Genomic DNA, 11,636 nt, shown 5'->3' with positions numbered 1-11,636 from the left:
TGTAGGGTGGGTCTGAACGCCAGCCTGGTCGGTGGGCAAGGGCAGGGGTGAGGGCAGCAGCAACAACCACCAACCCACCTACCTGGAGACATGCACGCCGGGCTCACAGGTCCTGCACTTCCAGGGCTGGCTTCGACCTGCTGGCTGGTGGCTGTATCCGCTTCCACTGAGGAGGCCTGCAGAGAATCACACAGTACAAACACAATAGAAATAAGAGCATGTATTAATTTCTTGAGGCAGTACTTGCTGCTTCTGTGTTTGAACCAGATTGGCTTAGAGCTTATCAGGGAGCTGGGGAGTATGTTTCGGAGCAGTATGTATTGCTTGGGTGCTGAATCACTGGGCTTTAATCTCCTTTTCAAGCTGTTCATCAGCAACCATCATGCGATTGGTTTGAAATAGCTCCTACAAGCTTTTAAAATTCTGGGTTATCTTGGACTGTGTTAGCTGGAGATAAGCATACACTTAACCCCTAGTTTCCTCTTCGAGAATAACACAAAACCACATACGGTAGTGAATATGTAGCACACACTAGTGCTTGAAAAGTGGGAAAGTAATTAAATACTTCCTTTATTTCACGGTTGTCTAAACAATCTGTTATCTGAAGGGAAAAGCCAGAGTCAGTATTAAAGGTAATGAAATACTTGAAAGACTGTTATGAGAGGACTGAAAAATATGGTGAAAGCATATCGAGCCAATAACCCAAATACCTTTGAAAAGTCAGCTTCCTGACCCAGGACAAGGCTGTTGCAGAGCTAAACCCACACTGTCAAAACAAGGGTAGCACTTCAGCTGATCTATTTAGCAGCTTCCACCATACATCCGCTTTCCCAGTAGGCAGATCAAGAAAAATCTGCAGCAAACCAATCAGTCACTGTACAGTGCTTCTAATGCATGAAAGATGTAGAAAATTGCATGGTCAACAGAGGGAAATTAAAAAGCAGACTACTTTTAGAAATAAAAACCAACATTTTTTCAGAAATAGTCTATTGTAGACTTGCCTTCCTGTCCTCCTCCCACCCCTCCATCTTATTAACACCTGGCAAAGGAGGAAATTTGATGAAATTTCCTTTTCTGGGGGATAGGACTCAGACCTCCACCTTCTGCACAAATCCTGTTTCCCGTCCCTACAGACCCACATGAACCTATAGCTCATCCTTCCATACCCCCTAAAGAGCAGGTTATCAGGGACATCTGCCAGCAGTGCCAACACGATGACAACACGCTTGGCCTGTGGACACAGTCTGGCCCCGAGCTTTGCTGTTGGCAGTGGTCAGGAATCCATGCCTCTCTTCTCCTCCCTGGAGGGAGGCATGCCCTGGAGAGAGGCAGAAAACACGTCTGGGAAGATGTCCTGTGAGGAAAGGTGGGGATTGGTGTAGGTGTGTGGCCAAGGGCAGCAACCTGGGGAAGCCCAGCAGGTTGTTGTTCTCAGTACTAAGCAGTGCTGGGAAAACAGAAGAAGCCTGTGGTTGCCAAGGGCCGTGCTGGCACCTCACAGCAGGACAGGCGCCAGATCACAGCCACGAGACTCTAGAAGTGGCAGCGTGTCTCCTCCAGTGCCTGCTGGGGCTGGCTGCCCCCCATCCCCCCCACTGCCCTGAGCTTCCCACTGCACCCTCGCCTCTGCCTACCCAAATCCTATGCCCCAGGCAAGGCACGGGAACACAGAGAATCACAGAACCATTTAGGTTGGAAAAGACCTTTCTGATCATTTGGTCCAAATATAAATCTAAGACTGCCAAGTAAACCACTAAACCATGTCCCTAAGCACCATATCTGCACACTTTTTAAATACCTCCAGGAATGGTGACATCTACTTCCCTGGGCAGCCTTTTCCAAGTGCTTGATAACCCTCACATTTTTCCTCATGTCCAATCTAAACCTCCCCTGGTGCAACTTGACACCACTTCCTCCCACCCTGTCACTTGCTGCTTGGCAAAACAGAGCAACACTCAACCTTGTTACAACCTCCTTTCAGGGAGTTGTAGAGGGTGATAAGATCTCCCCTGAGCCCCCTTTTCTTCAGACTAAACAACCCCAGCTCCCTCAGTTGCTCCTCACAGGACTTGTTCTCTAGACCCTTCACCAGCTTTGTTGCTCTAATTGGACATATTCCCTTCCTGTCTAAAAGTGGTTCTTAAACTGCGGGAGTCAGATGGTGAAATATTCACTCAAAAACAGATAGCTTGGAAAGTCTGAGGACCTCCTCTCCACCATGTCCACCTTTGAGTGTACCTATACCAACAGCAAACAAGGCACAGAGCTCCCCCTCCATGTGTCACATGCTCCAAGGGGCAATTGCTGGAGATAAGGCACAAGGTAAAATGCAGGTCCCAAAGAAATGCTCCAAAGACTGCAAGTTCTGTGCACCAGAGGTTTACCCCATGCCATTCTTTTGCTCTTCTCTCTTTTATAACTCACCACTCCCTCCCCAGCCCATCTTGGTGCTAGCCCGTGTTTCAGTGAGAGCTTTTTCACTGAAAGCGCCTGCAAAAGAACACTGCAGCTAAAGAAAATGTCTCCTTCAGCTTAAATTCCGGCTCCTGTCACGACCGCAGTCATGGTAGAAGTTACTCAAACCCCTTCCCAGCCTTGCTCAATACAAAAGTAGTTCTTTGCTCCATGAGGACAACCAGGCAGTGTAACAGGCTGCCCAGACAGGTTGTGCCATCTCTGTCCTTGGAGGTTTTCAAGACTCAAATGATCGAGCCCTTAGAAAAGCTGTTTTAATCTCATGTGTGATCCTGCTTTGAGCAGAAGACTCAGCTAGAGACCTACAAACGGAATTATTCTGTCACTCTACAACCTACAAACCTCCATTAAACCTAAATAAATGGCTGTTATCCATTGTTATCCAGTGGCTCAGGGTTTGCCCTAAACAAGTTAGATTTTAACTGGGAAAGCAAGAGGCACCTACCCAGCAACTCTACCCACTGCGCCAAAGCATTAGCTTTTCCAAAGAAGCTGTAGCAAATTTTTCAGTTATTAATGTTTACATTATCATTATTTTTTGGTAAAGCAATGGAACCCACCCTCTGTTCTCAAAGGGCAGCTGTCCAAACGGAATTTATTTTTTTTTTTCTAAAAAAGAAATTCAGGCTTTAATTTCAACCTCAAAGGCTTTAAATCTATAAACAATGATAAACCAGAGCCAACACAAAATGAGTTAAACAGCCCAGGAAGTCAAGAGTTGATCGCAGCTGGAGCTGGGCAAAGAGCACAGCCACACTGGCCTCTCAGAAGGTTTAGAAATCTCAGCAAATGCATGGATATGAGGCACTTTTATCACCTTTGGGTCTAGAGTTACCTCAGGATATTGTGTCACATATCCGTAACCAGGAGGTGGAATCAGGTATAGACATAGATGTTATTTATAGAAATTCTTTCAAAGAGGAATAAAAAAAAAATTGCTACTATTTGCTGCAGGAAAATTGAATTTTGAACTGCATGCTGCAGTTCTGTTCCTGCTCATGAGACTTGACTCTTCCTCCTCCCTCTGCTGAGCAATTAAATGCTAGTGATATACAGCTAAAAATATAAAACTGATTAGTAAGTAATTTATGAAAAAATTAAGTCAGCTTCACTGGGGAACTCTCCCATTCCCAGTATATCAAACTCTATTTATAATATCAATATCCGCAAGTATGATACATTTAAGAGAATTCTTGTACTGATACAACTAATAAAATGTCTTTTCTACCACAGACTATCATCACTCACATTTCATAAGTATTTTGTGATCCAGTGGTGATGTTATCACAGAACAGGAAGGCGGCGTACAAGCATCTCATTGTATGCAAGAGGACAGTGTTTTGACATGGACACTGAGAAACTGAACAGCTTGGTGAGTGGCATTTCTGAGGTGTTTGGCCGAGGCTTTGGAATGAAGTGGCTCAGGCTTTGGAATGAAGGACCCACGCAGCCTCTTGGCATCACCCTGCAGCAGTCACACGCATTCGTGTGGGCAGAGGAATCATTCTGCAGGACCATAGAGCTACTCCATAAGCTGGCTCTGCTGCAGGTGCCTACGAGGGGAGGTCACACAACACCTGCTGGTCTGCTGTCACAGGAATTGAAGCCTTCAAGGGAAGGAAGAAAAACTTTGCTGCACAGGGGCTGTGGTTTTCTCTGCCCTCAGGTCTGGGCTGGTGTGAGGACTGTCCCATTAACTTCTGAAAACTCAAGAATGCTGTCTACTTGGATTGGTGTTTTTATCACCTCATGCATCTAGCTACCCAGGAGTTAATGTGAACTTCCCCATTTAGGATTTAGAAGCTTTAGTCCATGATGGAAAGTTAAATATTGTGATTGCATTTGCAGTTATGAGCACAACAGTAATGGAGGACAAAGCAGCACCTTAGTTCTGCTAATCAGGGTATCCACTCAACAAAGACACAAGCACAGTTCACTATGTAGTGTTATCAAACACCTATTAGGCATGAAAATGAATTAGTTCAGTTTGTGGCAGACAGGAATTCTATCCCATAAACGAGGGTACCGGTCAAAGTATTTTTTAAATGAAGATCACACTAACCAGAAATAGCCACATTACCTATTGCTGTGGCAGAACCTTACACTCTTTTAGCACCCAAAAAATACAGTAACTAGAACTCCTAAAACACCGAACACCACAACTACTACAAGAATTCAAACTCCAAAGGAATTTACAATAGAACTTTATTAACCCTTATTGTAAATTAAATCACAATGTAGGTCAGTTAACACTACTTGTACACAAAATGACACAAAATACTGTTATCATATTTTCTATGAAAACATGACAAAAGCAGCTCTCTGGAACCTGTGAGAATTTAGAGATATTGGGAAGAAACAGGCTAGAACTACAGTTTAATTCTGTAAAATCACTCAGGAATGAAAGTGATTGCAGTATCAATAGCCACATGTAGAAATTGCCTGACACATCTTTCAAACTTCTGTGATAGAAATTGTACACTTATCATTGGCTTGAAAATTTTCTTTTGATGATTTCCTCACCAAAGCGAGTGTTTTCTGTTGTTGTGAGTGGTAATGGTGGCACGACCTTGGGCTGCCACAGGTAAGCACCTTGCATGCTCTGCCACGATAGCACTACAGCCAGCCCGCTGCTCTGACAAGTCATCTGCCTCACCTGGCACCTACAGAACACTATACTCAGGCCAGCTATTACAACCAAGGATCAAGATGGATCAGTAATTGACATAGAAGCCTTGAAAGTGTTGCAAGAAATAGTGTTAGGCATTCTTGCTAGTTATTTTCCTAGAGTTAGTGCTCAACTGGGATGTAAAATGAGATCCTGCCACTCACGGACACTGAAAGTGCACGGGTGTTTGGAGGACAGGAAACATGGATGTTAGATTCATAACCAAATCCTGAACACAGTTCCCTTCTAGCTGCTTTGAAGCTTTGCTGCTCTCACTTCTCATCCCAAACCTTTTTCCCTTCAGGTAGTCTAGCCCTTCAAGCATCCTCCTGCACATGGTTCAAGGCAAAGCTGTCAATCTGGAACAGACATACTTACTCTACAAGTGTTTCTTGTAACAAATCAAAGAACAAAGACTTGTCCTACCAGATACAAACAAATTGCGATTTCAACCCTGTAGCTTGGCCAACAATCCCCAACCACAAGAAAGGTTATACCTTAATCTCAGTTCAATCAGTGGATTTTTGAAGATGAAGGAGTGTGTTACTTGGATATATATAAAAAGTTTATTTTGTGCCAAGCATGCAATAAGTAGAAATGGACAAGTTTAAGCTAGCTAGTGAAAAATTAAAAGAAAGCCAAAATCTCTCCCCACCACCACCACCCCACCCTGATTTTTTTTTTAAGTTGCTGTCTATATTTATTTTTTTTCAGTTGATCAGAGCAAAGCTATAATTAGAAGCATAACAAGCCAATAATTTCTGAACGCTCATACAGAGACTGGTTAAAACAAAGTGATGTTGCTCACTGACAAATTAATCCCCCTACACTAAAATCTGCACAAATATTGTTTTAAAACAAAACATTTACTTTGCCAACTTCTGATTCAAAGAGCTAGAGTATACAACTTCTCAGCAATTGTAATGTGCTTAACTGTTCTGTAAAATGGAAAGAAAACATGACCTAATGCTAACAGTTAGGACCAGCGTGACGAGATGATTCTCACGTTTTTGCTGGCACTGCCACTGACTAATCAGTCAGTCTTCAGGCCTTTGCCCCTGTTTTTCCAGCTGCAATGAGAGGTGTGCTCTACCTACAACCTCTTAGCAGCACATTGTTCCCAATACCATCAGGATTTTCATCCTGCTTACAGGTCAAATTTACCCTTCCTAGCTTTAAATCATAGGCAAAATTTGATAAGCTACTTTTAGTAAAGGTTAAGTCCCTTCTAAAATTCTTCCTCCCACCCCCATCTAAGTATTCTACCTACACACTACAGACACAGGTATAGTTCCTTGAAAGTATTTTTGTTCACCACCCTTCCCACCTGCTGCACCTTTTGCATCTCATTTCATAGTAGATTTAGGCAGAAGTTGCATGTTTCTCTATCAATCTCTGATTGCCAATCAGTTGTTTGAATCCCATATAGATGGAGGTGTTCTTTGTCAAAAAGACAACCGACACCGAGGTCTCACCCATACAACATGATCCCTATGCTTCTCTAGCTCCCCAAAAACCTGAATGGTATTAATGTTTTAAATGGTGCAACTCGATTAAACCATTTTCCAAACTTCATGCCAAAAGAGCTGCTGAAGTACAGCTGCACAGCATCTTCCTGTATCGCAGACAATGCCCAAGGCCAGCCGGACAGATTTAGAGCGGAGCTACAGAGCTTCAAAGGGAAGCCTGCCAGGCAGAGAGAAGACAGGACTACAGTGCATTTGACAACTGAACTGACACAGCAGGGGAGCAGCCCGAAGAGGGATTGAGGAGGAGGTGGAAAGGGCACACAAAGAACAGGAAGAGAATCAGAAGGGGAGGACAGGAAGGTCAAAGGTAATGTATATATGAAAAGGAATATATACTTCACCAAAGAGACTCAGAGCAGAAAATTAATGAAAACCAAAACAAATCTCAGAGAAGCTAGAGGAAAAATGTCCTAGAAACAGCATCTCTGAACAGACAGAGGAACTAGTGCCTCTGAATCATATTCAAAGCTTGGGAAGAACATAGCTAAGAAGAACTATATCAGTAAAGGAAACTATATAAATTAAGCCATGTTAAAGCAAGTTTAGAAAAGGCTCTGAAAAAAAATACTCCACCTGTAGAAGTTTTTTTTTTTTTTCCAAGGAAAAAGAAATTTAGCAATTTCTTCCACTCCAGACAGCTCTGCTACTTCATCTCAGCTGCTTTTCTATCCCTGTTTATGTTGTCTTCTCCTCCTTTCCTAAAAATTCAGTAGCATTAAGTATCAGACAAAAACTATAGCCCTGGTTTCTCCTTGTGAGATGTGACACTGGCAGCTTCAGAAAGCTTTCTTACTTCCAAGAATGTGTAGCTTGGAAGCCCCATCCTGTTGGGGCAAAAAGTAATACCCTCCTTCCCCTCTGCAGGGATCACAGTAACAGCCAGTTACTCAGCATCCTTCCCAGCAAGAGGCCATGTTTTATGAGGAGTTGGACAAGCCCAGGAAGCTCTTTTCTTTCATGATCTGGATTCCCAACCTTTCTAGGAGTGGTTATATCTTCAGAGAGGAATTTAGTGTTTTAGACTCCACAGATGCAGGCTGATGTTGTGTTAGTTGTCCACAAACCCAAGTAAAGTAGGTACAGTGAGAAGGCTGAGTGAAGCGAGTCCAGTGTAGCTGCCCGATTCTTGCAGATAAGGCCACAGACCACTTGCATCCATACTGAGCTGCCCATAGCAGTGATGGCCTGTGCCCCAGCACACACAGTGAAGCAGGTGAGCATCAGTACCATGCCCCATCTCTGTGACCTGCCTTCTAAACACTTCCTAACCTGAACCAGGGCACTCTGGTATGGTCAACAGCTAAATTACTGCCCACACCTTAGTCCAAGGGATGGGGACCTGTAAAATTAAAACAAAGCAGCTGGGTAGAGAAGCAACCATCTAGAAGGAATAGAACCTGTAATTTTATCTTCTTCTGGCAAATTCCTTTGCAGCCACAGGAAGGTCTCCTCTTTCTCTCCATCACGCCCCGTGATGTTTCTCCATGTAAGATCCTCCACACAGCAGTCTGCTCTCCTTGCTCTGCCCTTCATGTGTGTGACACACATACCTTTGCTTGAGGCTGAAGTGCCAGGAGTGATTATGATTTGCACTAGCCAGACCCGTTATTGATGAAATCATGAAGCTAGCACTATAAAATCCTTAGAGCAGAGAAACTCTATCAATAGCACCATTAGGGTGCACTTGTTATCTCTAGAAGGCTTTATCATTAAGTGCACTCAAGCTTACAAACCAGGAGGTATTCTGCAAATGTCTGCGTCAGGAAGAATCTGAGAATTCAAGCTCTTCTGCCTCCTTTGCAACATCACCATAAGGGCTAAGATACTGGAAGCAAAAACTGTACACAGAAAGATCTGTGTTCAGCTGGCCACATCCTCAGAGCTGTACAAAGGGAAGGATCAGAGGGCATCAAACAGGTACAAACATATCCAAACCCTAACAGTGGCTTCTATTGCTGAATGTCCTCCTTCCTTCCTTTATTACTTCCACAGTTATACTGGTCTGTAAATCCTAAAAAAGGAGACAGTAACACTTTCATTTGGCTGCTTTTCTGATGCCCATATTGCTTCTAACCTACAGTAAGCTGAGGCTCTTCTCTATCCTTCAAACATTCCCATTATCAGCTCTCCCATTATCAGAAGCAATGCTTACCTGGCTTTTCCTCTACAGCCAATTCATTCTCAGAAGCAGCCTCTGCTCTTCCATACCTGCCTGCTTTCCTGCAAATCATTCACTTTTGACTCTATACAGTTCTCTCTAACAGAATCTGTGGTCATGGCACATCACAGCTCCCATGCTTGCTGCAGGTTCCATAGCTTGGTTGTCCATGGCCAGAGACAGGCATAAAGCAGGGGAGTAAGGTAAGACACAAGCCCTTTGGCATGAATGAAGCATCACTCCCCGGGACAGATCCCTGCCCGCTCCCTGTTACCCATCTGGCCAATGCTTGGATGAAATCTGAGATGAAAGCAAACAATTATCATACTCCAACTCTCACCACATCTGTGATTCTCTTTGCTGTTGTTACACAGAAAAGAACGGTGAGAATTCCCTCTCCTGCCACTTGTTTGCAACCCTTTTACATGCTTTATTTGCGGTCTGGTCTGTATTTTTTGTTTTGTTTTTACCATCTACGTTTATTACAGTTTTGTAGCATCTAGACTCCTGCTGTGATATGCTCTAGTTTTATTCCTGCTTTTTACTCTGGGGAAGAGGGGGAGAGAAAGATGAAAAGGTAAAATTAATTTGTTTCTTTGATAAGGTAGTTAAGAAGCACATTGGCCCCTCCGAGCATTTCAACAGCAAATCCCCTTTTCTAATATTTCTGAGAGGGGAATAAAAGGTGAATGCTCAAAACTGCCAGCACATCCACATCCTCCTCTTTGAAAATTGAAAACTGAGACTAATTATAATAGCTCACACAGTCCAATTATGTTGCTGATCTAATCAGCTAACATCAGGAGAAGCGCTGAATAAATCTGCACAATAGCTGGGACACAGAGTCGATTTCTCCCTGGCCCAGCACATTTAAAGCATGCTTATCAGCTGCATGACATCTGAAAGAAAAAGAGATGCTGGCTGCAGTTTTTTGAATCTTCCCCTCCCACTTCTCTACCCAAATCCCAAAGGAAAAAGCCTTTAATTTACAAAGGATTCTTTTTTTTTTTTTCCCCTCGTCCAGGCACACCCTCTTGAAATAAAGCAAACATAAGCACTCAGGTTTCATTAGTTAGTGATTAAATATGTTATGAGACAGAAAACTGGCAGAGAAAGTAAGGCTGTTTTGTTCGTGTTGGTCTTACTGTTGGCTCTTTGTGCACACTCTGAGTGGCAGGCCTCTGTAAATTAAGCTCAACACTTGTGGGGTCCTTCTTCAACACTACCGGGAGCCTGTCCCCTCTGGCTACTCCATCAAATTTCAGAGATCTGCTTGGCGAAGGAGTAAACATTACTGTTGTACACTCTTTATCCTTTTCTTCTGTGCCGTTGACATTTTCTCCATTCATGCTGACTTTTCCATCTACCTGCAGAATACAGTTAAATAAATATGCTGAGGCAAGTAGCATTCAAAGGAGCTTTGCGTATTAAGACTGCTACGTGATATTACAATTGTTAACACAGTCTGTGCCATCAGTGAAGTACAGAGCCAAGCACACATTTCACTTAATGGGCCAATATAGAATAAAACCCTATACAGGGGTGTCATAAACAAAATATGGATAGCAGGCTAATGTTTTTTTTCTGTATTCCCTGGTTTCTCATAATTCACTTTCACAGTAACATACAGACACCCTCTGTGTACATCACAGATCAATTAATTTTAAAAGAACAAAGATTTATGTTAAATTTAGATCAAAACAGATGGGTTTTGCATTGCCTCATGCCAGAGGTAAGCAGGTTCTCCAGGACTACGGTGATGAACTGCTCTGTACCCTGATGACATCATCACAGTATTAGCAGACCGTGCTTTCTGAAGCATTGTCATGTGAACTTCAAAGGCTCAGGATCAGCAGAGTTCATCTACTTGTTTCTTTACTGTTCGTAACAGGGAAGCAAGAAGCCAACAAGTAAAACTGGGCATTCCACCTTCTCCATGAGGCAATAAATATAGTTGCTTTCACAGAAAATGATATTATGCTGTCTCCATAAAGAGGAGAGTGCAGAAACAGTTTCAACTACTTTGTTTTCAGAGTCAAGCTAGCTCCTTGGTAGGCATATAATCCTGATAAGGAACCTTTAAGCAAGGAAGAAAATAAACTCTAGCTTCTTCCTCTGCACTGATACAGCTTCTTAAAACTTCAATAGTTTGCATTTCTGTTCTGAAGTGAGGTGGCATATAACAACCTCTTTCAGTTTGGAAGGCTGTTTGTAGAAGCCATAATATAAATGAAAAAAGTCTTGCTACAAAGACTCACAAGCCATTCATCATAAGAGAACTCAGCTGAAGTGAAGGCAGTCAGCACCTTGTGCAATCAGCTCCCAGGCAGAAGAGAAACAGCCCAGCTCCACAAGTGGTTTCACCCCTTCTGACTGCTTTCCAGCTGAAAACATTACCTCCTTTTCCTTACAGCTACCATCTACTCAATGCAGTACCAATCTTAGGGTTTATTTCCAAACACAAGTGTGAGCAGACACTGAAGTCCAAGTCTTCTGGGATTGTGTTCTGGATTATCTACTAGAGAGGCAGGCCAGAAAAGATCTCAGAAATAAAAAAGCCAGGAAAACACTGGCAGGCTGCACCATCCATTTTAGTGTCTCTGTTTAGACTAAGACACTTCTTTATTTATACTAAGGAGGAAAACCAAATGTTCGAATGATCAGGACAGATGCCCTGGCTGCAGAGTTAAACACTCCTTTCCTTCTGATCTGGAGCAAGTCAACACATTGTCACATCGGTGCTGAGAATCACCAACAGACTGATGTTTCGAGGGAAAATAATGCTACAGCTACATGTGCTAGGGAG

At 43.1% G+C, this 11,636-nt stretch overlaps 1 protein-coding gene across 1 annotated transcript in view; it reads right to left on the bottom strand.

The window, feature by feature from the left end:
• LIMCH1 (LIM and calponin homology domains 1) overlaps nucleotides 1–11,636 on the bottom strand; it is a gene marked incomplete at its 5' end in the record, with an annotated part of 74,906 nt that overhangs the window by 22,272 nt on the left and 40,998 nt on the right. The window contains 2 exons of the mRNA XM_008948515.1: nucleotides 83–176; nucleotides 9,976–10,197. Coding sequence (XP_008946763.1) covers nucleotides 83–176; nucleotides 9,976–10,197 — 316 coding nt within the window. The remainder of the gene's footprint in view (nucleotides 1–82; nucleotides 177–9,975; nucleotides 10,198–11,636) is intronic.

The sequence above is a fragment of the Merops nubicus genome, unplaced genomic scaffold (genome assembly GCF_000691845.1).
Source record: "Merops nubicus isolate BGI_N331 unplaced genomic scaffold, ASM69184v1 scaffold3951, whole genome shotgun sequence".
NCBI classification, from domain to species: Eukaryota; Metazoa; Chordata; class Aves; order Coraciiformes; family Meropidae; genus Merops; species Merops nubicus.
The sequence above is the reverse complement of the archived record's forward strand: the minus strand, read 5'-3'. Positions and strand labels throughout refer to the sequence as shown.